General features: G+C 39.4%; 1 protein-coding gene across 3 annotated transcripts in view; it reads left to right on the forward strand.

Moving 5' to 3' along the window:
• The window catches only part of KIAA2026 (KIAA2026 ortholog), a 241774-nt gene that overhangs the window by 180682 nt on the left and 34191 nt on the right, over positions 1-26901 (forward strand). For all 3 annotated transcript variants that reach the window (XM_056521941.1, XM_056521932.1, XM_056521923.1), the window contains exons 3-4: positions 338-1725; positions 18915-18994. In XM_056521941.1, coding sequence (XP_056377916.1) covers positions 338-1725; positions 18915-18994 — 1468 coding nt within the window. The remainder of the gene's footprint in view (positions 1-337; positions 1726-18914; positions 18995-26901) is intronic.

Raw genomic sequence — 26901 nt, forward strand, 5'->3', positions numbered from 1 at the left:
TAATGCGTGTACTTTTATTTTATGCTAAAGATTTTATTAATTTAATTCTTAAACTAGAAGAATAAATCATTAAATGCAACATAACACCCATGGCAAAATATTTGAGGCATATATACTACATGTTAACATCCCTTTAAATTTTAGTATTTTTGACTTCATAAAAGCTTAGACTACAACATGAGTTGGTAATGTAGTTAGTACAAAGTTTTGTTAAGAGAAGAGTAAAATGAATTCTCGTCTGCCTCCCACTTTGTATAGGTGACAGGTCTGGTATTTTTGGTTATACTTAAATACAACATTTTTACATACTTATAGTCATTTATTTCTTTGTATTTAGAATTAAGGAACTAGAGAAGAAAGAAGCAGAAGAAGCCAACCAGAAGGAAATGGAAAAGTGGGATAGTGGTCTCTTGGCTCTTGCAGCACCTTCATCAATGACTACAATGTGGGAAATACCAGCCATAGGTCATTTTCTTTGCTTAGCTCAGCAAATTTTGAACCTGCCTGAAATAGTGTTTTATGAATTGGAGCGCTGTTTATTGATGCCTCAGTGTAATGTATTCCTGGCAAAGATAATGACTTCATTATTGAGTCCTCCACATCGCAGACCAACTTTACATCGGCGCCCTTACCTCCCATACAAAGCCTGGGAAGCTGCACTTAGGCAAAAGGTTCAACAGTGGTATACAGTTGTAAGTCAAGCTGAGAATCCTGACCGATGTGCTGAGAAGCTTGGGCTTTGCTCTCAGTTTTTTAAAGTCCTAGGTGAAGTCAATCCACTTGAACAAAAAACATTTCATGAGTTAACATTTTACCAAAAAGTTTGGTTATTAAAAGGTCTTTGTGACTTTGTCTATGAAACACAAAGTGAAGTGCAAGATGCTGTTCTTGGACAACCAATTCATGAATGTAGAGAGGTGATTCTAGGTTATGATTCCCAGGAAAATGCATACATTCACTTTCCCCAGTTTTGCGGTGCAGATGTACGTGTGTACAAACAGAGACCCTTTAAAGCCCCTGAATTTCCTATGCCATCAATTAAAATTAAAAGAAATTCACGGGCGAAACTGCGTAGGTGCAAATACTCTAAAAAAAGGAATGGAGTTTATAACAATGTTAAAAAAGTGACACCTTCAAACTATTCAACTAATCCAGAGTACTTTGACTTGAAGGAAGAAAGTTCGGCAAATTGTCAGGTGGACACCTTCTCAGACAGTGACTTAAAGCAAGACTCTGGGCATGAAGACCAGAGTTGCAAAGAGTTTAATGTGACAGTCTCTTGCAAAGAAAATGTTAAAAAAACTATTAGTCCAGGGGAACTTGTGGGATATGGACAACCTTTGAGTCCAGGGGAGATTAGGATTCTTGAAAATGTAGATAAATATGCTGACACAACTTTACTTAAAGCTGACACTAGTCCATTGAAAGAAAATGCACTTAAAACATATCAAGTACATGTGAATGGCAACCACACTCACAATACTGATGTTATTTGCCACAGGGTAGCAATGGACATTTTCTTAGACCATCCTCTTCTAAACCATAAAAAAGTAAAGCTCAATAAAATGCAAGCAAAGAAGAAGAAGAAAAAGAAAAAAATAAAGGATCTACTGCAGGGTAAATGTGAAAATCTCCAAACTCACAAATTCAAATCTCTTAAGGCTGAAATCCATAATAAATTGTATCTAAGCAAAAAGCAAGCCAAACACAAGAAGGACAAGTCCGGTGAGTGCTATATAAAGTGTATATTTCACAGTTAAAGTAGTTAATTACTGCATTTGCATAAATATCCATTAACCCCTAGGGGATGCAGGGCGTACAGGTGCTTGTACTTCCTGCCTCCCACCTTGGCTATGAAGCGAGTGCAGGAGTTGCGCTCAGATCATAGACCACAGGTCAGCAGCCAGGGACCCGCTGGTAATGGCAGACAACAGCGATTGAGGTCTCCTTACCTGCCTCCTGCCTTCATCATGGGGCCTTCTTCTCTGGTCTGCCTTCGATATGCATAGCACTGATCAGTATTTGCAATCTAAAAATTGCAATAAACAGTCCCATACTTTGCATTACTGCGGGCAGAAATATCCCATCTATTAAAATATTATGTTAATGATTCTGTACGTGAATGGCATAAATGTAAAAAAGTCCCTAATTGCAGATTTTCGGTCACATCCCAGAAAAAAAAAAGTTATCAAAAAGTCACAAAAGTGGTACTGATGAAAACTAGAGATCCCTGCTCAAGAAATGAGCCCTCATACAGCCCTGTATACAGAAAAATAAAAAAGTAAGTTCAGAATATGGCATTTTAAACATAGTAGTACAATAATAAAGCATGTAAACATGGCTATCGTTTTAATTGTATTGATCATTTAATTTGTATTGAATAAAGAGAACATGTCAGTTTTACCATAATGATACTGCGTAAAAACAAAAAAAACAAAAGTTGCAAGATGACAGGTTTCTTATTCATTTCCCACCATAAAAAATGTTTTGGTTGCACCGTAGTATCTATGGTAAAATAAAAGGTTTCATTACAAAGTACAATTATGCAAAAAACAAGATCTCGTGGGTCTGTAGGGGGAAAAATGAAAGAGTTATGGCTCTTAGAATGCAAGGAGGAAAAAACAAAAATGCAAAAATGAAAATTTCCTGTGTTCTCAAGGCCAAAATGGCTCTGTCCTTAACCTCTTAAGGACACAGCCCATTTTGGCCTTACAGGGGTGCTCCGGTGGGAAACTTTTTAAAATCAACTGGTGCCAGAAAGTTAAACAGATTTGTAAATTACTTCTATTAAAAAATCTTTACCCTTCCAGTACTTTTTAGCAGCTGTATGCTACAGAGGAAATTCTATACTTTTTTAATTTCTTTTTTCTCTTGTCCACAGTGCTCTCTGCTGACACCTGATGCCCGTATAAGGAACTGTCCAGAGCAGGAAAAAAATCCCCATTGCAAACCAACGCTGCTCTGGACAGTTCCTGATACACGCAGCAGGTGTCAGCAGAGAGCACTGTGGACAAGACAAAAAAAGAAATTCAAAAAGTATAGAATTTTCTCTGTAGCAGACAGGTGCTAAAAAGTACTGGAAGGGTAAAGATTTTTTAATAGAAGTCATTTACAAATCTGTTTAACTTTCTGGTACCAGTTGATTTAAAAAGAAAAAGTTTTCCACCGAAGTACCCGTTTAACCCCTTAAGGACGGGTTTTTCCGTTTTTGCATTTTCATTTTTTCCTCATCACCTTCTAAAAATCATAACGCTTTCAATTTTGCACATAAAATTCCATATTATGACTTATTTCTTGTGCCACCAATTCTACTTTGCAGTGACATTAGTCATTTCACCCAAAAATCCTCGGAGAAACGGAAAAAAAAATCATTGTGCGACAAAATAGAAGAAAAAATTTAATTTTGTAATTTTGGGGGCTTCCGTTTCTACGCAGTTCATTTTTCGGTAAAAATAAAACCTTATCTTTATTCTGTAGGTCCATACGGTTAAAATGATATCCTACTTATATAGGTTGGATATTGTCGTACTTCGAAAAAAAATCATAACTACATGCAGGAAAATTTATATGTTAAAAATTCTCATCTTTAACCCCTATAACTTTTTTTATTTTTCTGCGTACGGGCCGGTATGAGGGCTAATTTTTTGCGCCGTGTTCTGAAGTTTTTATCGGTACCATTTTTCTATTGATTGGACTTTTTGATCACTTTTTATTCATTTTTTTATTCATTTTTATTCCGTTTTAAACATCGAGAACGGGCGTAGGGCGTACAGGTACGCCCTACGTCCTTAAGGAGTTAAAGGGGTACTCCGGTGGAAAAACTTTTTTTTTTTTTTTTTTTTTTTTTTTAAATCAACTGTTGCCAGAAAGTTAAACAGATTTGTAAATTACTTCTATTAAAAAATCTTAATCCTTCCTGTACTTATTAGCTGCTGAATGCTACAGCGGAAATTCTTTTCTTTTTGAAACACAGAGCTGTCTGCTGACATCATGAGCACAGTGCTCTCTGCTGACATCTCTGTCCATTTTAGGAACTGTCCAGAACAGCATATGTTTGCTATGGGGATTTCCTTTTACTCTGGACAGTTCCTAAAATGGACAGATATGTCAGCAGAGAGCACTGTGCTCATGATGTCAGCAGACAGCTCTGTGTTTCAAACGAAAAAGAATTTCCATTGTAGTATTCAGCAGCTAATAAGTACAGGAAGGATTAAGATTTTTTAATAGAAGTAATTTACAAATCTGTTTAACTTTCTGGCACCAGTTGATTAAAAAAAAAAAAGTTTTTCACCGGAGTACCCCTTTAAGGACGCAGCCAATTTTTTTTTGCATTTTTTTTTTCCTCCTCACCTTCTAAAAATCATAACTCTTTTTTATATTTACATCCACAGACAAGTATGAGGGCTTGTGTTTTGCATGACCAGTTGTCATTTGTAATGACATCATTCATTTTACCTTAAAATGTATGGCAAAAAAAAAAAAAAAATACTATTTGTGTGGGGAAATTGAAAAGAAAACCGCAATTTTTAAAATTTTGGAAGGTTTCGCGTTCACGCTGTACAATTTACGGTATAAATGACGTTTTATTTATTCTGTTGGTCTATACGATTAAAATTGTCAGGGACCAAACGAGGGGACAGGGAGAGTGATCCCTAACTGTGACCCTAAAAACATTCTCCCTGCCTACTTGCCCATCCATCCTAAACGATGGATCGACTACTGGGCGCCGGTCCCTTCCTGTGCTAAAGTGCAGTGGCGTAAAAACAAATATACATAGTCGGTCACAGACCTGAACAGAAACAGAAAACTATTAGACAACCAGATAAACCAGACAATACAAATACTAACAGGGCAGAATATAAACTCACAAACAGAGCAGAATATAGTGAATTAATAAACAGTTCATAAACCGGATATAAGATAAACAGCAGACATGATAAAATGAACAAGACTAGGCATGATATGAGTATACAGCAGAATCCAGGAGATGAAGGGGAAAAACAGATGAACTGAGAGCCAAAACACTAAACTGAACAGGTTAGTTACTAAGAACTATCACAAGCAGGTACAAAGGACAAAGATTAGATAACCAAACAGGATATAAATATAGGACACTGTTCACACTGGGACACAGAATATACAAACTGGACACCCCACTCCACTATAGGAGTAGCCATTAATAATAAAGCCAAATAGGCTACTGGCCAGCAGACACACTCCACCATGCGGACAAAATGCTGACCCAGTAGGAAATGGAAATATAATACATGAGATACTAGACCTGAACCGGATGAGTCTGAATAAACTCCAGAATACCGAACAAGAATATAACATACAGAGCACAGGGTACAAGCTAGACAGCGTGAATACAGACAGAGCAGAACAAACAAACATAATCCTAAAACCGACTAATGTAACACAGACTAAAATACAAGGAGCATGCTATATAACCATGGCTAAAAGCCCAGATAAAATGACAAGATAAATACAAGGTAAATGCTCAAGCAGACATAGTAGTATTGCACTCCAGCACCAGAATGCAGGAGAACTCCACTTGAGTTTTCATTCGTTCAGAGCATTAACTATTTGATATTTTACCTGGATAGGAAACTGCTCTGAACAAACTAGTGTGTGAATAAAACACCTAAACCGAAAAATACAAAAAGAAATGAACGGACATTACAAAAATGATACTCATTGTTTACATACTTTTCTATTACTGTACTGCTTTAAAAAAAATCTCTAACTTTTTAACCAAATTAGTGCGTTTAAAATCCCTTTATTTTGATTACCTATAACTTTTTTATTTTTCCGTATAAGCGGTGGTATGAGGGCTTATTTTTTGCGCGGTGATCTGTACTTTTTATTGATACCACATTTGCAAATATGAAACTTTTTTAATTTAATTTTGTTACATTTTTGGGGGGAATATTATGTAACAAAAGCAGCAATTTTTTTTTTACTACGTTTATGCCCCTCACTGTACGGCATCAATAACATTATATTTTGATAGCTCAGTCATTCATACGTGGCGATACCAAATATGTTTGTACATTTTTTTATTTTATTTTTTTACACTTTCTGGGGTAAAATAGGGAAAAAGGGATGATTTACATTGTTATTGGGGGGAGGGGATTTTTCAAATATAATTTTTTTTTTTCACTTTAATAGTCCCCATACGGGACTGTTTATAGCAATCTTTTGATTGATTGCTAATACTGTTCAGTGCTATGTATAGGAAATAGCACTGATCAGTGTTATTAGTCATCTTCTGCTCTGATCTGCTCGATCTCAGACCAGAGCAGAAGACCCGTGGAGACGGTTGGAGGCAGGTGAGAGGTAGTGTTGGGCGCAAATATTCGCAAATTCATGAATATTTCAAATATAGCGCAAAATATTCGCAATTATGAATATTAACTTTTTTTTCACAGTACACATCACAGTGATCATCCCTCCCTGCTTCCAGCTTGTGGTGTAAACAAGGCTCCAATAGTAGTAACTGTGTCAGAACGGCGGGCGCACGAAAATTTGCATATGCAAATTTTCGCACATATTTTAGCTGTTTTATCACGCGATATTGTGCATGCGAATTTTATGGCACATAGTTTAAAAAAAGACTGTGAATATGTGAATTTTGCGAATAAATTACGAATATTCGTCCATATATTTGTGAAACATTGCGAATTCGAATATGGCCTATGCCGTTCAACACTAGTGAGGGGACCTCCGTCCGCCATTATGGATGATTGGATCCCCGCGGCTGCGCTGCAGGCGATCCGATCATCCATTTTACAGACCGCACTGCCGCAGACCGCATCTGAGGGGTTAATGGCGGATATCAGCGTGATTGCTGATGTCCGCCATTACCGGCGGGTCCCTGGCTGCTGATAGCAGCCAGGACCTGCCGTGCATGGCAGGAGCACCACTCCGGTGCTCGCGGTCATGTACAGGAAGTAAATGTACGTCCTGGTGTGTTGAGTACCAGGGCACCAGGACATACATTTACGTCCTGTGTCGGTAAGGGACTAAACCAAAGATTTTGTTTAGAAATTTAGATAATTCTGCATTCAACATAAAATAGCTATGCCAAAACTCTATGGATATAAACTCGAAAGCCTGAAATTTGTCCTTCACTTTAGGCCCACAGTATCTCTTGCTCCCTCCCGCAGATACTCCGCTAGTACAATCTTTTGCGGATATTTATATCAGCATTTTCACTTCATAAGCTTTATTGATATCAAGCTCTTTAATCCCTTAAGCCCATTTTGGCCTTGACACAGGACATTAAAATTTTTGCATTTTTGCTTTTTCCTCTGCCTACTAAGAACCACTTGATGGTAAAAATGATACATTCTCCTGTATTCTTTAGCTCAGTATGATTAAAACGATACCCAATTGATATAGTTTTTCTATTATTGTACTACTTTACTAAGCTAAAATCAGTATATTTGAAATCTTCTGACCCATATAACTTTTTTTTTCCTTATACGGAGGATAGATGTAACTATCTTCTAATATATTATGGGATTTAAAAATCAAATTTTTGGACTTTTGTGTATATGTGACTTTTTAATTACTTTAAATTTTTTTTCTAGGATGTGATGTGATCAAAAATCATCAGTTTTGGACTTTGGTATTTTTTTTTTATGTTTACAATGTGTACCGTACGGGATCATTAACATAATATCTGAGTAGATACAAAGTATGTTGATTTTTATTTCTTACTCTGGGCTGCAGGTGATCAGATCAGCCACCGGACCTTACGCATTGTGTAGATGTCGTGATTAATATTGATCACGGTATATGAGAGGTTAATGGCGGACATCAACGGAACCTCTGATGTTAGCCATTACCAGCGGGTCCCTGACTGCTGATAGCAGCTGGGACCTTCTGTCTATGATGCAAGTGCAACACCTGCACTCGCCTCATAGCCGCAGCAGGACATAATGTTCCAGGCACCCAGGTCGTACCTGTGCGCCCTGCGTCCTCTAGAGTTTAACACCTTGGGGACCAAGGGCATACCTGTACCCCCTGGTCCGGCACCCTGCTATGATGCGGGGTCACTGACTAACTCCATGTCATAGGCAGGTGGTCCCGGCGGCTATTAGCCACCAGGACCCATGTCTAATGCCGAACATCACTGATCCTGGTGATGATGATAACCCCTTAGACACACCGATTAAAGTTGATCGCCGCGTCTAAAGTGAAAGTAAACGGTTCCCGGCACCTCAGTGAGGCTGTTCGGACGCCACGGTGAAATCGCGGCATCCCGAACCGCTCAGATGACGGGAGCAGGGTCCCCACCTGACTCCTCTCCTTCTGATTGGCGATCTGCTGCTCCATGCCTGCTCAGCTGGCTGGAGCAGCAGTGCGCCGATAACACTGATCAATGCTATGCTATGGCATAACATTGGACAGTGTATGCTATCAGAAGATTGCATGTAATATGGGGACTAAAAAATTGTGTAAGAAAAAAGTTAATAAATGTGATTTAACCCCTTCCCTAATAACAGTTTGAATCACCCCCCTTTTCCCATAAAAAATAAATGTAAACAAAAATAAACATAAACATATGTGGAATCGCCGCATGTGTAAATGACTGAACAATAAAAATATAACATTAATTAAACCGCACGGTCAATGGCGTTTACATAACAAAAAATTCCAAAGTCCAAAATTGTGGATTTTTGGTCATTTTGTATACCATAAAAAAACGAATAAAAAGGTGATCCAAAAAAAAACCATCAAAAAAAGAATGGTACCGATAAAAACTGAAAGGGTAGCTCCCACCATCCTATTTTTTTTTTTTTTCTGTCCCTGCCTATTGCCAATCTATCCCAAACCCCCTCCCTGCTTTTAATTTTTCTTTTTACTATATTAAAAATAACTTTTTGTCTGCCTGGTAGTGTGCTCACTACCAGGCAGACTTCCCCAGCAGGCACCACATCACTGATGCCTGCTGGGGACAGCACTTCCGCCCTTAGTTTATCTACACAGAGTGCCTCCAGCTGTTTCACCACTACAACTCCCAGCTTGCCCTGACATCTATAGACTGTGAGGGCATGCTGGGAGTTGTAGTAGTGAAACAGCTGGAGGCACCCTGTGTAGATAAACTATAAGTTAGTGCCATGCGGCGCTACGGCGCTAGCCTGTTCCCTCCGTCAAAGCCCCCCATACCCCGTTCCCTCCATCACAAACCCACCCACCCCCGCCCGCATACCCCGTTCCCTCCATCACAAACCCCCCGCCCGCATACCCCGTTCCCTCTTACAGATACTGCAGAGTCCAGTAGAATTGGTAGAATTTAGTGAACATACAGTTCATTGAATGTAAAGATTTGTCAAACTCAAATTAGAATTGGCTGTTGATTTATTTAGTTTTTTTAACCCTTAAGAACACTGATTTTTCATTGAGTTTTCCTCTATTTCCTCCTTGCCATTCAGCCATTCAATAGCCATAAGTCTTTAAATTTTTCGCTTACAGAGCCAGATGAGGGCCAAATGAAGTCTAAAAAAAATAACTTTTTGTGGAGTGAAGTAGAAAAACAAATCCCTGCAGTTTACAAAAGTATAAAAAAAAAAAATAATAATAATAAAAAAAATTAGCATGCTTAACAAAATTACTATGCCAGCTCCTAATGTATGAAATGGGCTCAGGAGCTGAGAACACTTTGTATGCAGCCGCCACCCACAGCTAATGCCAAACATCACTGATCGGAAATATCTGTAAACAACCCTTTAGACACAACAATCAAATTAATTGTGGCATCAAAATGCAGGAAAGTTACTGTATCTGGCCTTTAGGGAAGCTGATTGGAACCTTCTCTGTAAAATCCTGATCAGCTGAGATGATGGCCAGGGTGTCCCTGCCTGCCTCACTGTAGTCTGATTGAAACTCTATTTATACAGGCTGTAGCGGCTACCTGTATACTTGGAGTGCCCATAACACTGATCAGTGTTATGCTATTGCATAGCATTGAACAGTGTTTGCAATTGAAAGATTGCATCTAATAGTCTCCTATGTGGACTAAAACAATATTTAAAAAAATATTTTTGTTAATGAATGCGAATAAGCCTCTCTCCTAATAATAATTGAAATCATTCCCATTTTAGAATAATATGTAAACAAAAATATAAAATTTGTATTTTTTATTAGTTTAAAAAAAAATATTGAGTGCAATATTGTCTGAACTATTAAAATATGTTTATAATCCCACATGGTGAATGGCATAAATGTAAAAAAATGTAAAAAAAAAAAAAAAAAAAAAAAAAAACATTTGCCAGAATTGCTAATTTTTGTTAATTTCATGTACCAGAAAAAATGTATATAGATCTAAACTACATAATATGGCACAAAAAAAATCCCAGCCCCATGTATGGAAAAGTAAAGGGTAAGAATAGGGCTATTGTAAGCATACTTATTTTCTAAAAATAAAGTGCACTATGTAGAAACAAAAGTTACAAAATTGTGTTTTTTTTTTTTAGTTTTTTTTATTTTGCTGTAAATTTGGTGGTATAATAAGTAATGTTATTACACAGCAACCCACATAAAACAAGCCTTCATATGGCCCTGTAAGTGGTAAATTGAGTGCTGGCTGTTTAAAAGATAAAGTGAAAATATGAAACAACAAAAAAGAAATGTGTCCTTAAGGGATTAAAGGTGTTTATAGACTATAAAACCAGTTACTTTTACTCATAAGCAAGTGCTGAAATCAGCTACTGAGATGACTAATAAACAGTGGTTTTGGCATTGCTCAGGATTATACACCTTTTCCAAAAAAGTAAATAAATGACTGTGTGCTTCCCTGAAAGTAGTCAAACAGAAATCTGCACTCTTTTATGCATCTATATTTCTACCACACAGTTAAGAAAGGTGTTATTAATAAGATGCCTTGAAGCTTAAAATTCCAAAAGTATTTTGTGAACTCAACCATAGTAACATTCACATTAAACACATAAAATTAAGATAGAGGATAATATTAAAATAGCATAAAAATTCTAAGAAGGATGAACCTAGTGCGCTACTATCAGTTTTATATATTATGTTTAGCTCTCTTTTGTCAGCAGCATCACCACAGTTAGCTGCTATATACACCCATACACAGCTCTGCAGCACACATTATATATACACACTGGTCTGCTGCGCACACACCCAGTTTTCCTATGCCCACACACATTGATTTTTTACTTTAAAATTAAAGCAAATCCTTTAGTGCCTAGTAGTTGGAACCTGGATATAATGTGCACATGGCATCCAGTTTCTTCTGTTCTGTGCTTATCACACAGTTCAGAGAAGGAAGAGGACAGTACAGCAGTGGATCGCTGCACAATTCTCACAGTGATGGGCACAGGGCTATATCAGTGCTTTGCCCAATCAGTAAGGATATGGTCAGGGCAGTCTAGCACTGTTGGGTTGCTCATGCTGGTGAAATTATGGGGGAGACTTATCAAAACCTATGTAGAGGAATAGTGATGCAGTTACCCATAGCAACCAGCTAGACTGCTTTCATTTTTAAGATGCCTTTAAAAAAAATAAAAGCACAGATTTTTTGTTATGGGCAACTGCATCACTCTTTCTCTACACAGGATTTTATAAATTGTACTCTATGTCTTGAGGTCAAAAAAATGCAGTAATCAATACGACTTAAAAAACATAGCAGTCCAGATTTCTTGTTCACAACACCATTGCAAACCCAAGGAATCCATTGGATCTGCTTGTACTTGTCAGCAGATCTAATGATGCTCTATACTGGTGGTCTGTCTGGACTGAGCCAGAGTGTTTGCTGTTGTTTAGTGCCCTAATGTAACTGATGTTCCTAACAGTATGGTCAGAAGGGCCTAGTTGGTGGGTATTTTGATAAAATGACCATTCGTCTTTCCAATGGTGTGCCCCCACTCGGTCAACTGTGCAAAATGTATCCTAGTGGCAAAGAGGCATGATAACAAAAAAGAAAACCAGCCAACACTTCATATACAGCTCGCACACCCAACAAAAATGAGGAAATAATAAATGCTTTATTGATCAATACTAAAGCACGTATAAAATAACAGAAGTTGTATAATGGACAGACAATATTAAAAACTCTTAAAAAGCCTGTTGATCTCTGGGGCTGTCAACCACTAGAGGGGGCTAACAGCACACCCTTAAGTGGGCACAATTCCTAATGCAAGAATAAAAGATGACAAGGTATAATAGCTTGTATTCTAGAATGAAAAAATGGTCCACTGCAGAGCCCGATGATATAAGTGCACTAGAAAAAAAAAACAATGACATGTCATGTCAAGAGGCATGTCTAGCAGTCAATAATCTTCTCCAAGAGTACAAAGATGAAGATGGTACTCACAAATATTCAGTATTCAAGCTTTATTCCAATGTCAGGTCAGTATGCAGGCTGGCCAACGGGCCGTTTCTCGATCACAATAGCGCTTTTTCAAGACCTTTTGACTTTCTTAAAAATCCAAACCCATATATACACAGGCTTTATTAACCCCTTACTATTGTACAACAAATGTTAAAAATACATAGAATAGGTAGTGAGGATTTTATACCTGCACCAAGTTAATGTATCTTACATAATATCCTATTAGGAGGACGATTCGGCTTCATCATGTATTACTATTTGCTTCTTAAATTATATTCCTTACATCTTTTGATGTTATAAACCTCCCATTTCCAACGGTTTTATCACAGTTAGACATCGTTGTTATGAACTTCCCTCATATGTTCTATCACCCGAGGACATCCAACACCAGTAACAATCCTCTTGGCACCTGTTCACACTGGGAATAAGACTTTAGAGAATTGACAGTCCAAAAATTTTTTCTCTCTTTCTCAGCCAATACTGTGATTTTATGTTCCAAAGAGTTGGTGCTTGGTACTTGTAACTCATCTTTCAAGTTACATTGTGTGAAAAAGTCCCCTGCATCTTCTCGACCTCTCATGACTGTAGCTGGGTTTAGGTGGAGCTGCTGTTCCATAGAGGTATCAATTCTAGTACAGTATTAGTCCTTTTTTGGTTCCATCATATTGCATTTGATAGTGTGCTCAGACTCTAATAAGCACTGTAGACAAAGTTCATAGTTCATAAGAAGAAAGGGAATCGGCACTGCAATGCATTATTAGACGTCCCTCCTAGCTACACACCTTAATTCCTGACTCCACTGTTAGTTTCGTGGTGCTCAATCCCAGAATCAGGTGTCCAATAATAATACAAAGATGAAGATGGCACTCATAAATATTCAGTATTCAAGCTTTATTCCAAAGTCAGGTCAGTATGCAGGCTGGCCAACGAGCCGTTTCTCGCTCACAATAGCGCTTTCTCAAGACCTCTGACTTCCTTCAAAATCCCCACCCATATATGCACAGACTTTATTAACCCCTTACTAGCGTACAACAAATGTTAAAACCACATTCTATGAGGGCAGTTCATAACAACAATGTTAACTAAAATGTCTAGGTCTAACTGTGATAAAACCATTGGAAATGGGAGGCGGCAGACAAAAGAAATTATTGCAGAAAGAAACAATTAATATTAAAGACGGAAGCACTCGGACCGCTTGGTCTGAATGAGAGAAAGGACTTGAGCGTCTTTCCTCCAGATTTATAACATCAAAAGATGTAAGGAATATAATTTAAGAAGCAAATAGTAATACATGATGAAGCCGAATCGTCGAATATCCTAATAGGATATTATGTAAGATACATTAACTTGGTGCAGGTATAAAATTCTCACTACCTATTCTATGTTTTTTTTTAAACATTTCTACTATAGTAAGGAGTTAATTAAGTCTGTGTATATATGGGTGGGGATTTTGAAGGAAGTCAGAGGTCTTCCGTGCCGATTTGCTTTCTTCTTACAAACTTTATCTTCTCCAAGAGGGTATACTAGAGCAAGGGATACACTTTTACGCCCTCTTGTGGCAAAACCCAGTGTCTAAACAAATAATACCTGTAATAATTTACAGTCTACAGTCATGGCCGTAAATGTTGGCACCCCTGAAATTTTTCAAGGAAATTAAGTATTTCTCACAGAAAAGGATTGCAGCAACACATGTTTCGCTATACACATGTTTATTCTCTTTGTGTGTACTGGAACTAAACCAAAAAAAGAAGGGAAAAAAGCCTATTGGACACAATGTCACACCAAACTCCAAAAATGGTCTGGACAAAATTATTGGCACCCTTAACGTAATATTTGATTGCACACCCTTTGGGAAAAATAACTGAAATCAGGTTGCTTCCTATAACTATCAATAAGCTTCTTACACCTCTCAGCTGGAATGTTGGACCACTCTTCCTTTGCAAACTGCTCCAGGTCACTCTTATTGGAAGGGCGCCTTTTACCAACAGCAATTTTATGATCTCTCCACAGGTGTTCAATGGGATTTAGATCTGGACTCATTGCTGGCCATTTCAGAACTCTCCAGCGCTTTGACATCCATTTCTGGGTGCTTTTTGACGTATGTTTGGGGTCATTGTCCTGCTGGAAGACGCAAGATCTCCGAAGCAAAAGGAGCTTTCTAACACTGGGCTGTACAGTGCGACCCAAAATCCGTTGGTAATCCTCAGATTTCATGATGCCTTGCACACATTCAATGCACCCAGTGCCAGAGGCAGCAAAACAACCCCAAAACATCATTGAACCTCCACTATATTTCACCGTAGGTACTGTGTTCTTTTCTTTGTAGGCCTCATTCCATTTTTGGTAAACAGTACAGGGATGTGGAAATCCTATCGCCCGACGCCCGGGACAAGTAGTTTTGGGTGCTGGGCAGGTGATTTTTTTTTATAGATTTAGCCCTGTATCGGGCAAGCAGGGACAGATCGACTTCCCCCTTATTTTTCTTTAATGCCGGTGTGAGGTGCAGGAGCCGATGCAAGTCTGCACCTCACACCGGCGCTCAGAGTGTATGGAGGGGGCAGTGGTGGCCCCCAGCTGATTTCAGTAGCCGGAGGCCGCTGCTCAGAGCCCCCCAGCCGGTGTGAGGGGATCTCAGGAGCGAGGGCAGAGCCCGAGGTCACACGTCTGCAGGAGATGATTAAGCCACGTCCCCTCCCAACCCCCCTCCCGGAGGATGGAGAGCGCAGCTCTGCATAATACAAGAAGACAGGGGGAGAATGAGGACGTACACAGCTCCCCCTCCCTCACACACAGCCTCTCCCTTCCCCCTGCTCTGTCTACACAGGACATCACTTATCACGGGGAGGTTTCAAGTATTCACGGGGGAAAATACAGAGCGGAGAGAGGACGTGTGTGAGGAGACTGCGCTGCACGGGCTGGGGATTTCACCTCACACCGGCTCAGGCTGAGCATGCAGGCGGCGGGAAGGGTGGTTGTATATGTATGCAATGTATAATTGGGGGGGGGGGGGTGTATGTATGATGTGTGCATATGTATGGTGTATATGTATGATGTGTGCATATGTATGGTGTATGTGTCATGTGTATATATGATGTCTGTATGTGTGATGTGCGTATGATGTCTGTGTGATGTGTGTATGTAATGTATGATATAGGGGGCAGCGGTGGGTGTATGATGTATATTTATGGTGTGAGTGTATGTGTATATATGATGTGTGTATGGTATATGTGTGATGTGTGTATGTAATGTATGATATAGGGGCAGCGGTGGGTGTATGTATGATGTATGCATATGTATGGTGTATATTTATGGTGTGCGTGTATGTGTATATATGATGTGTGTATGGTATATGTGTGATGTGTGTATGTAATGTATGATATAGGGGGCAGCGGTGGGTGTATGTATGATGTATGCATATGTATGGTGTATATTTATGGTGTGAGTGTATGTGTATATATGATGTGTGTATGGTGTAGGTGTGATATGTATATATGATGTGTGTATGGTGTGTGTATGTAATGTATGATATAGGGGCAGCGGTGGGTGTATGTATGAGTTGTACATATGTATGGTGTATATTTATGGCGTGAGTGTATGTGTATTTATGATGTGTGATGTGTATGTAATATATGATGGGGGGGCAGCAGCGGGTGTATGGATGTATATATGTAATGTATAATATAGGGGGCAGTGGCTGGTATATGTGTATGTAATGTATGATAGGGGGGCAGCGGCGGGTGTATGTATGATGTGTCTGTATGATGTATGTATGTAATGTATAATATAGGGGTCAGTGGCCGGTGTATGTATGTATGATGTGTGTATGTAATGTATAATATAGGGGCAGTGGCCGGTGTATGTATGATGTGTCTATGTATGATGTATGTATGTAATGTATAATGTAGGGGGCAGTGGCCGGTGTATGTGTATGTATGATATGTGCATGTTTTGTACAGGGGCGGACTGACAAGTGCTGCTGCCAGGTGTGCTATCTAATTTTGTTTATTTTTAGTGGCTTCTGGTCACCCGCACTAAATTGCACCACTAGAATCCCGCCCCCTTCATACTCACCCGCCGACCAAGAGCCCCATGGATGCATGCAAACGAGGCTTGAACCAAAACTACAACTTCCAGCATGTTGCATCGTAACCTATTATAAAGTGTAACATGCTGGGAGTTGTAGTTTTGGTTCGGGTCAGCTGCAGATCCATAGGCTGTATCAGGGCATGCTGGGAGTTGTAGTTACTAACTGTAATTCCTAGTATTCCTTGACACAGCCTATGGCTCTGCAGCTGACACGAACCAAAACTACAACTCCCAGCATGTTACACAAAAACCCTAACTGTACTACTAAACAGTGCAACATGCTGCGACACCCACACAACCATAGGCTGTATCAGGGCATGCTGGGTGTTGTAGTTATCTAGTAACTAAATGCAACTTCCAGCATTTTCCTGCACATTATTAGAGTAAATAAAATATAAAATGCACCATATAAACTGGAGAAGCAGAACACCCCCCAGTAACACAGTGTTGTTCAGTGTTTTCCAATGAAAAGACTCCATATATAAGTCCCTATGAAGACTGAAAAATAGTGATTAAAATATTTTAAGAAGTGCGTATATATGTGAATAAGCCCCTTTCCTAATAAAAGTTCCGATAAAAACTACAGATCATGTCACACAAGATTACCCTCATCCCTGTATATGGAAAAATTGGAGTTATAGGGGTCAGATGGGCTTGTCTCGGGCGTAAAAGGAGCTAGCTACAGCTCTCCTGCTGCTAATAGTCTGGCATGCTGCAGTAGCCATGGCCGCCTATTAAACCATTAGATCATCGCTGTTAAAGTTGACAGCAGTGTCTAAAGGGATCTTATATCCATCCCTGGTGGTCTAGTGGGGTGGATCGTACTATTTTGGTTGAAATTATTTTATCTACCAGGACAAGTAGATTGTGTTCCGCTTTAGTCCCTTGGACAAGTAGTTTTTTTTCTTTTTTTTTATTTCCACACCCTTGCAGTAGAATGATGTGCTTTACCAAAAAGCTCTATCTTGGTCTCATCTGTCCACAAGACGTTTTCCCAGAAGGATTTTGGCTTACTCAAATTCATTTTGGCAAAATGTAGTCTTGTTTTTCTTATGTCTCTGTTTAAGCAGTGGGGTCCTCCTTGGTCTCCTGTCATAGCCCTGAATGTGTGCAAGGCATCATGAAATCTGAGGATTACCATCTTATTTTGGGTCACACTGTACAGCCCAGTGCCAGAAAGCTGGGTTTGCTTCTGAGATCTTGTGTCTTCCAGCAGGACAATGACCCCAAACATACATAAAAAAAGCCCCCAGAAATGGATGGCAACAAAGCGCTGGAGAGTTCTGAAGTGGCCAGCAATGAGTCCAGATCTAAATCCCATTGGACACCTGTGGAGAGATCTTAAAATAGCTTTTGGGAAAAGGCGCCTTCCAATAAGAGAGACCTGGAGCAGTTTGCAAAGGAAGAGTGGTCCAACATTCCGTCTGAGAGGTGTAAGAAGCTTATTGATGGCTATAGGAAGCGACTGATTTCAGTTATTTTTTCCAAAGGGTGTGCAACCAAATATTAAGTTAACGGTGCCAATAAGTTTGTCCAGACCATTTTTGGAGTTTGGTGTGACATTATGTCCAATAGGCTTTTTTACCTTATTTTTTTTGTTTAGTTCCAATACACACAAAGGGAATAAACGTGTATAGCGAAACACAGTACCTAAATGGCAATATGGTTGTTTTGCTGCCTCTGGCACTGGGTGCCTGGAATGTGTGCAAGGCATCATGAAATCTGAGGATTACCAACGGATTTTGGGTTGCACTGTACAGCCCAGTGTCAGAAAGCTGGGTTTGTGTCCGAGATCTTGTGTCTTCCAGCAGGACAATGACCCCAAACATACGTCAAAAAGCACCCAGAAATGGATGGCAACAAAACACTGGAAAGTTCTGAAGTGGCCAGCAATGAGTCCATCCCTACAAGTGGTAAAGGCCATTGCCACTATAGCCTCTTGAGAACACTGTTGTAATGGCGAAACATGTAGAGGCTGGTAATAGAGTGACATTCTAAGTGATAACCGGAGTGATTAAGCATTATTTTGGCAATGGCAGGGCCGTGCATTTCTGTCAAGGGAGTGATAACTTCCAAATATTTTTAATTCAGACATCTTGATCCATTCCGGTATAAGTTTCAACACATTTTTGTTGAGAATTACAGATTTTATGAGTAACACATTAAAAGTTATGTTTTAGGGCTAGCGTGTAGAGGTTTTTTCTTTTTTTTTACCCTGGGCTACGGCCCTGGGGTTTGGTTAAGTAGTATTAGTGCCCTTGCGTAGTGATATTAGCATTAATATACATGGAGATACAAGTAGTATCTATGCACACTACAATAAGCATACCAAATAATATTCTTAGTGGTTAGAAAATGTTATACCCAGATGTTCTTTATAAGTGAACCTAAACTAAACCTATTTATTCTGTATGGCTTGTCAAAAGAGTTTATTGTTTCTTATAAAGTTATTCTTGATTTTTGGAAGGAAAAAAATCTGTATGTAAGAAAACGGTGATCAAAAAGAGGAAAATGTCTGCGGCTTCACCAGCTTCTCCTGAATTCCAGGTAATAGATTTTGTTAAATATACACATTTGTTTTTCAAAAATACAGCTGAGACGCAGGACAGGCAAAAGACCAAGGGTATGTTCACACATACATGATCTGCTGCATATTTTGTGCAGCTCATTTTCTTACCCATTGAAGTTAAAGTGGTTATCCAGGAAAAAAACTTTTTTTTAAATATCAACTGGCTCCAGAAAGTTAAAAAGATTTATAAATTACTTCTATTAAAAAAAAATCTTAATCCTTTCAGTACTTATGAGCTTCTGAAGTTGAGTTGTTTTTTTCTGTCTAAGTACTCTCTGATTACGCCTTTCTCGGGAACTGTCCAGAGTAGAAGCAAATCCCCATAGCAAACCTCTTCTACTCTGCAGTTCCCGAGACAAGCAGAGATGTCAGCAGAGAGCACTGTTGCCAGACAGAGAAGAACAACTCAACTTCAGCAGCTGATAATTATTGGAAGGATTAAGATTTTTTAATAAAAGTCATTTACAAATCTGTTTAACTTTCTGGAGCCAGTTGATCTAAAAAAAAAAAGTTTTTTACCTGGAATACCCCTTTGATAGCAAAATCTGCACAAAATATGCAAGCAAAACCTTTGCAGAAAGAAGACAAGTTTACCAGTTGCCCACAGTAACCAATCAATTGCCTCTGAACAATGAAAGGAGCATTCTGATTGGTTTATGTGGGTAACTGGTCAACTTTTCCTCTGCATAGGTTTTGATAAATCTCCCCCTAAATTATTTTTCCATAGTTGAATAGAAAAACGTTAGAAATTAGGAATGTGTCAGCTAAATATTTTTTGGTAACTTTTTTTTGATTGTAAAGAAATGTACACTATTATGGGGACAGCCATATTGTTTGAGGGAGATGCTTTACAGCAGCCTCATGGACTATTAGAAACAATAGTCTGGACCTGACACTTATTATGTGTAGGAGTTTTTTTAGGCATATGTGCTGTGACTTGCAGTGGTCAGGAGTTGAGCTTGTGACCATCATCTAAGGGTCTATTCACATGGCAGAATTTACGCTTGCGGAATTCCGCCTCAAATTAAAGCCTATAGACTTCTATGGGATTCTGCATTCCTATTCACACTTCTGAATTTCCACTTGCGGAATAGGCCCTTAGATAATGTTGTGATCCTCTGTTATCTATATACTGGTGTCACCTTTCACTGTAATCATTTTTGAAAAAGAGAATACCAAAATGTTTTCTCAGTAGACAAGGTGTCAGCCTATTATTAGAAGGCAGAATGAAAACAGCAAGATTTCATGTTTAAAGGGTACCTCTCATCAAAAAAACTTTTGATATATTATAGATTAATGTATGCAGAATAACTTTACAATTGCATGTTATTAAAAAATATGCTTCTTTCTATTTAATTTTCAACTTTGAAGAAATGACCACTAGGGGTCTCCCTACCAGTCCTGGCAGCAAGCATTTCAGACTCATGCTGGAGTCCTAAACACTACGAGCTGCCAGTCTGCTTTGTTCACGAAGGAGAACACTCAGAGCTGCCAGCCTGCTTTGTTCACAGCCTGTTTGGCTGTGAACAAAGCAGGCTGGCAGCTCTGAGTGTTTAGGACTCCAGCATGAGTCAGAAATGCTTGCTGACAGGACTGATCGGGAAAAATACAATAGAAAGAAGCATATTTTTCATTAACATGCTATTGGAAAGTTATTCAACATTCATTAATCTAAAATATATCAAAAGTTTATTTGATGAGAGGTACCCTTTAACCCCATAAGGATCACAGGTTTTAAAATTTTTGCACTTAGTTTTTTTTCCTTCTCATCTTCAAAAAATCATAACGCTTTAAATTTTACACCTCCTGACCCATATGGGGGCTTGTTTTTTGCACCACCAATTTTACTGTGTAATCACATCAATTATTTCACCACAAAATCTACGGCGAAACAAAAAAATATATATATTTGTGGGGCTAATTGAAAAAATTGCATCTTATCCTAATTCTGTAGGTCCTGTAGGTTTGATTTTGTTTTACTTCTGTTAAACAATCATAACTTTATGCACAAAAATTAGTAGGTCAAAACTTCCTCTTCTGACCCCTATAACTTTTTTTATTTTCCTATGTATGGGAATGTGAGAGGGCTCATTTTTGCGCCATTATCTAAAGTTTTTATCTATACCATTTTTGTTTTGATGGGACTTTTTGTTTGTTTTTTATACATGTATCGCAAAAATGATACCAATAAAAAGTATGGCTTGTCCGGCAAAAAATAAGCCATCACTCAATGGCGTCAGAGGAAAAATAAAAAAGTTACGGCTGTCAGAAAATGATAACACAAAAAAGGGGAAACAAATTATTTTGCTCAGAAAATGAAAAAGAACATAAAAAGGTATATAAAGATCGCCATAATCGTACCGACCCACAGTGAACACCATAAAAAAAAAATTTAAACACCAGAAATTTTCCAGTTTTTCACAAAAAAATGCATGTGTCAACAAAAATGCACCACTTTTATACAGCACAACATGTCACGAAAAAACTATTTCAGAATCGCTCCGCTCAGAAAAAGAGTTCTAAAGTTATTACCATTTAAAGAGACACATGTCAAATAAAAAAAATAAATACAAAAAGAGCCTGGTCATTAGGGTAAAAAATTGGTCCGTCCTTAAAGGGGTTAAAGGCTTTGAATACATTTTTAAAATTTAGTTTTCTCGCGTTGTACCCATTAAAAAAGCCCTAGATCTTAATTAACCCCTCAAGGGCTAAGGTTTTTTTTTTTTTCATTTTTGCACTTCTAAAAATCATAATTTTTTATATTTTCAACTTATAGACCCATATGAGGGCTTGTTTTTTGCGCCACCAATTTTACTTTGTAATAAAGTTAATAATTTCACCACAAAATCTACGACGAAACAAAAAATATATATTTGTGGGGCAAAATTTTTAATAAAAAAAAAAGCCATTTTGTAACTTTTGGGGGCTTTTGCTCCTATGCAGTGCACTTTTTTCGGTAAAAATTATACCTTTTATCTATTCTGTACATCCATTAGATTAAAATTAAACCCAAATTATATAGGTTTGATTTTGTTTTACTTCTTTAAAAAAAAAAAAATTTACATTTTTGTATGAAAATTTGTATGTTTAACCCCTTAAGAACCCAGCCCATTTTCACCTTAAGGACCCGGGCATTTTTTGCACATTAGACCACTGTCACTTTAAGCATTAATAACTCTGGGACGCTTTTACTTTTCATTCTGATTCAGAGACAGTTTTTTCATGATTTATTCTACTTTATTCTAATTTCTTGGTGAAAAATTTCCAAATTTGATGAAAAATTCATTTTTTTTTTTTACTTTGAAACTCTCTGCTTATAAGGAAAATGGACATCCCAAATAAATTATAGATCGATTCACATATACAATATGTCTACTTTATGTTTGCATCATAAAGTTGACATGTTTTCACTTTTGGAAGACATCATAGGGCTTCAAAGTTCAGCAGCAATCTCCAATTTTTCACAACATTTTCAAAATCGGAATTTTTCAGGGACCAGTTCAGTTTTGAAGTGGATTTGAGGGGCCTTCATATTAGAAATACCCCATAAATGACCCCATTATAAAAACTGCACCCATCAAAGTATTCAAAATGACATTTAGTAAGACCCTTTAGGTGTTTCACAGGAATAGCAGCAAAGTGCAAAAATTCTAAATCTTCATTTTTTTTTACACTCGAATGTTCTTGTAGACCCAGTTTTTGAATTTTTACAAGGGGTAAAAGGAGAGAAATCACCCTAAAATTTGGAACCCAATTTCTCTCGAGTAAGGAAATACCTCATATGTGTATGTCAAGTTCTATGTGGGTGCACTAGAGGGAAGGGCTCAGAAGGGAAGGAGCGACAATGGGATTTGGGATTTTGGCATACTATTTTGGAAACAACAACCCTCAAGACACGTAACAAGGGGTACAGTGAGCCTTAACACCCCACAGGTGTTTTTCGACTTTTCGTTAAAGTTGGTCGTGTAAATTAATTATTATTATTATTATTTATTTATTTTTTTACTAAAATGCTGTTTTTTTCCCCATATTTTACATTTTTACAAGGGGTAATAGGAGAAAATGTCCCCCAAAATTTGTAACCCTATCTCTTCTGAGTATGGAAGTACCCCATGTGTGGACGTCAAGTGCACTGCGGGTGCACTTCAATGCTCAGAAGAGAAGGTGTCACATTTAGCTTTTGGAGAGAGAATTTGGTTGGAATAGAAGTCGGGGGCCATGTGCGTTTACAAAGCCCCCCGTGGTGCCAGAACAGTGGACCCCCCCCCCCCACATGTGACCCCATCTTGGAATTTACACCCCTCACAGAATTTAATAAGGGGTGCAGTGAGCATTTACACCCCACTGGCGTTTGACAGATCTTTGGAACAGTGGGCTGAGCAAATGAAAAATTTCATTTTTCAAGGACCACTGTTCCAAAAAATCTGTCAGACACCTGTGGGGCATAAATGATCACTACATCCCTTATTACATTACATGAGGGGTGTAGTTTCCAAAATGGGGTCATTTGTGGGGGGTCCATTGTTCTGGCACTATGGGGGCTTTGTAAACACACGTGGCCTTCAATTCCGGATAAATTTTCTCTCCAAAAGCCTAATGGAGCTCCCTCTCTTCTGAGCGTTGTAGTTCGCCCGCAGAGCACTTTACATTCACATATGGGGTATGTTCTTACTCAGAAGAAATGGGTTACAAATTTTGAGGGGCTTTCCCTCCCCCCCCCCCCTATTTCCCCTTGTGAAAATGACAAATTTAGCTCACACCAGCATTTTAGTTAAATTTTTTTTTCCATTTTCCCATCCAACTTTAACGAAAATTCGTCAAACACCTGTGGGGTATTAAGGCTCACTATACCCCTTGTTATGTTCCATGAGGAGTTTAGTTTCCAAAATGGGGTCACATGTGGGTATGTATTTTTTTGTTTATGTCAGAACCGCTGTAAAATAAGCCATCCCTGTGCAAATCACCAATTTAGGCTTCAAATGTACATAGTGCGCTCTCACTCCTAAGCCTTGTTGTGCGTCCACAGAGCACGAGCACTTTACATCCACATATGTGGTATTTTCGTACTCAGGAGAAATTGCATTACAAATTTTGGGGGTCTTTTTTTTTCCGTTTACCTCTTGTGAAAATAAAAAGTAGGGGGCAACACCAGCATGTTAGGGTACAAATTTTTATTTTTTTACACTAACATGCTGGTGTAGACCACAACTTTTCCTTTTCATAAGGGGTAAAAGGAAAAAAAAGCCCCCCAAAATGTGTAACGCAATTGCTCCCGAGTACAGAAATACCCCATATGTTGCCCTTGTTTCTTTGAAATACGACAGGGCTCCGAAGATAGAGAGCACTATGCGCATTTGAGGACTAAATTAGCGATTGCATAGGGGTATTCTGCGCCAGTGATTCCCATACAGGGTGCCTCCAGCTGTTGCTAAACTCCCAGCATGCCTGGACAGTCAGTGGCTGTTGTTTTGCAACAGTTGGAGGCTCAGTTTTGGAAACACTGCCGTACGATACTTTTTTCATTTTTATTGGGGGGACAGTGTAAGGGGGTGTATATGTAGTGTTTTACCCTTTATTATGTTTTAGTGTAATGTAGTGTAGTGTTTTCAGGGTACATTCACACAGGCGGGGGTTTACGGTGAGGTTGCGCTGCGGCGGGAAATTTTCCGCAGTTCAAACTTGAAGCAGGAAACTCACTGTAAACCCAACCGTGTGAATGCACCCTGTACATTCACATGGGGGGGGGGGGGGAACCTCCAGATGTTGCAAAACTATAACTCCTGACATGCACTGACAGACGGTGCATGCTGGGAGTTGTATTTTTGCAACAGCTGGAGACACACTGGTTGGAAAACCTTCAGTTAGGTTCTTTTACCTAACTCAGTATTTTCCAACCAGTGTGCCTCCAGCTGTTGCAAAACTACAACTCCTAGCATGTACTGATCGCCGAAGGGCACGCTGGGAAATGTAGTTATACAACAGCTGGAGGTACGCAACTACAACTCCCAGCATGAAAAGACAGCAGTTTGCTGTTCGTGCATGCTAGGAGTTGTAGTTTTGCAAGATTTAGAGGACCACGGTTTAGAAACCACCTCACAGTGATATCTAAACTGTGGCCTTCCAAATGTTGCAAAACTACAAATCCCATCATGCCCAGACAGCAAACTGCTGTGTGGGCATGCTGGGAGTTTTAGTTTTGCAAGATCTAGAGGGCCACAGTTTAGAGACCACTGCAAAGTGATCTCCAAACTGTAGCCCTCCAGTTGTTGCAAAACTACAAATCCAAGCATGCCCAAACAGCAAATGGCTGTCTGGGCATGCTGGGAGTTGTAGTTTTGCAACATCTGGAGGGCTACAGTTTAGATACCACTTTATAGTGGTTGCCAAACTGTAGCCCTCCAGATGTTGCTAGGCAACAATTCACCGCCAGTAAGTGGACCTCCACCGCTGCTGTGGTCACAGGACAGTTCCGACTTTCTGCCCGGATTACCGTGGGTGGGCAGAACTGGGGAACCGAACTTTAACACCCCTGCCCCCGATCTGCTCTTGGTTGGTCGCTTCTGACCAACCAATAGCAGGGATAGGAGGGGTAGCAACCCTGCCACCTCACTCCTATCCCTTCAGGGTGATCGTGGGTGTCTTGGACAGCCCCAATCCCCCTTATTTTCCGGGTCACCGGAGACCCGTATGACCCAGAATCGCCGCAGATTGACAGTCTGAATTGACAGTTTGCACGGGTGCCTGCTGATAGATATCAGCAGTCATCCCGGTCCGGTCCCCGCCCGGTGCGGCAGGTACCGAAATTCCCACGGGCGTACCGGTGGTTAAAATTGTCCTCTTCTGACCCCTATAACTTTTTTTTTTTCCACATACAGGAATGCGTAACAGTTCATTTTTTGCGTCTTGATCTTTAGTTTTTATCGGTATTTTTTTTTTTTTATAGGACCTTTTGATCGCTTTTTATACATATTTTTTAGGGTATACAAGGTGACCAAAAATATGCAAATTCTGGACTTCTGGTATTCTGGTAATTTTTTTACGTATACGCTATTGTCTGTGCGGTTTAACTACATTTTTATACTACATACGTTTGTTTATTTTTGTGTGTGTGTGTGTATATATATATATATATATATATATATATATATATATACAGTGGTCCCTCAACATACGATGGTAATTCGTTCCAAACGACCCATTGTTTGTCGAATCCATCGTATGTTGAGGGATCCGTGCAATGTAAAGTATAGGAAGCTGTACTCACCTGTCCCCGTTGCTCCGGACCAGGTCCTCACCGCTCCCGATGCTGTCCCAGGGGCTCCCGATGCTGTCCCACTGCTCCTGTGTCTTCTTCGCGATCCTCCGGTGTCTTGCGCATCTTCTGCAGGGTCCGGGCATCGCTTTCTGGTGACGTTATTACGCTGCTGCGCCGGCGTGCGTAGTGACGTAATAACGACACCGGAAAGCAAGGCCCGGACCCTGGAGAAGATGCGCAAGACACCGGAGGATCGCGAAGAAGACACAGGAGCAGTGGGACAGCATCGGGAGCCCCTGGGACAGCATCGGGAGTAGGTAAGCGAACCTGCCAGGGATGCTTAAACTGCTATCCGACAGCAGCTTAAGCATTTTGCACTGTCGGATAGCAGTTAATGCGATGGCCCCAACATATAAAAGCATCGTATGTCGATGCTGACATCGACATGCGATGGCCTCTGAGAGGCCATCGTATGTCGATTTTATCATATGTCGGGGCCATCGTAGGTCGGGGGGTTACTGTGGGTGTATATATATATATATATATATATATAAAAGAAGAAGGAAGAAGCACCGTGATGCAGGATTCCAGATCCGTCTGGGTGCTCAGCTTCAGGGGCAGACCGACCCC

The sequence above is a fragment of the Hyla sarda genome, chromosome 1 (genome assembly GCF_029499605.1).
Source record: "Hyla sarda isolate aHylSar1 chromosome 1, aHylSar1.hap1, whole genome shotgun sequence".
NCBI lineage: Eukaryota > Metazoa > Chordata > Amphibia > Anura > Hylidae > Hyla > Hyla sarda.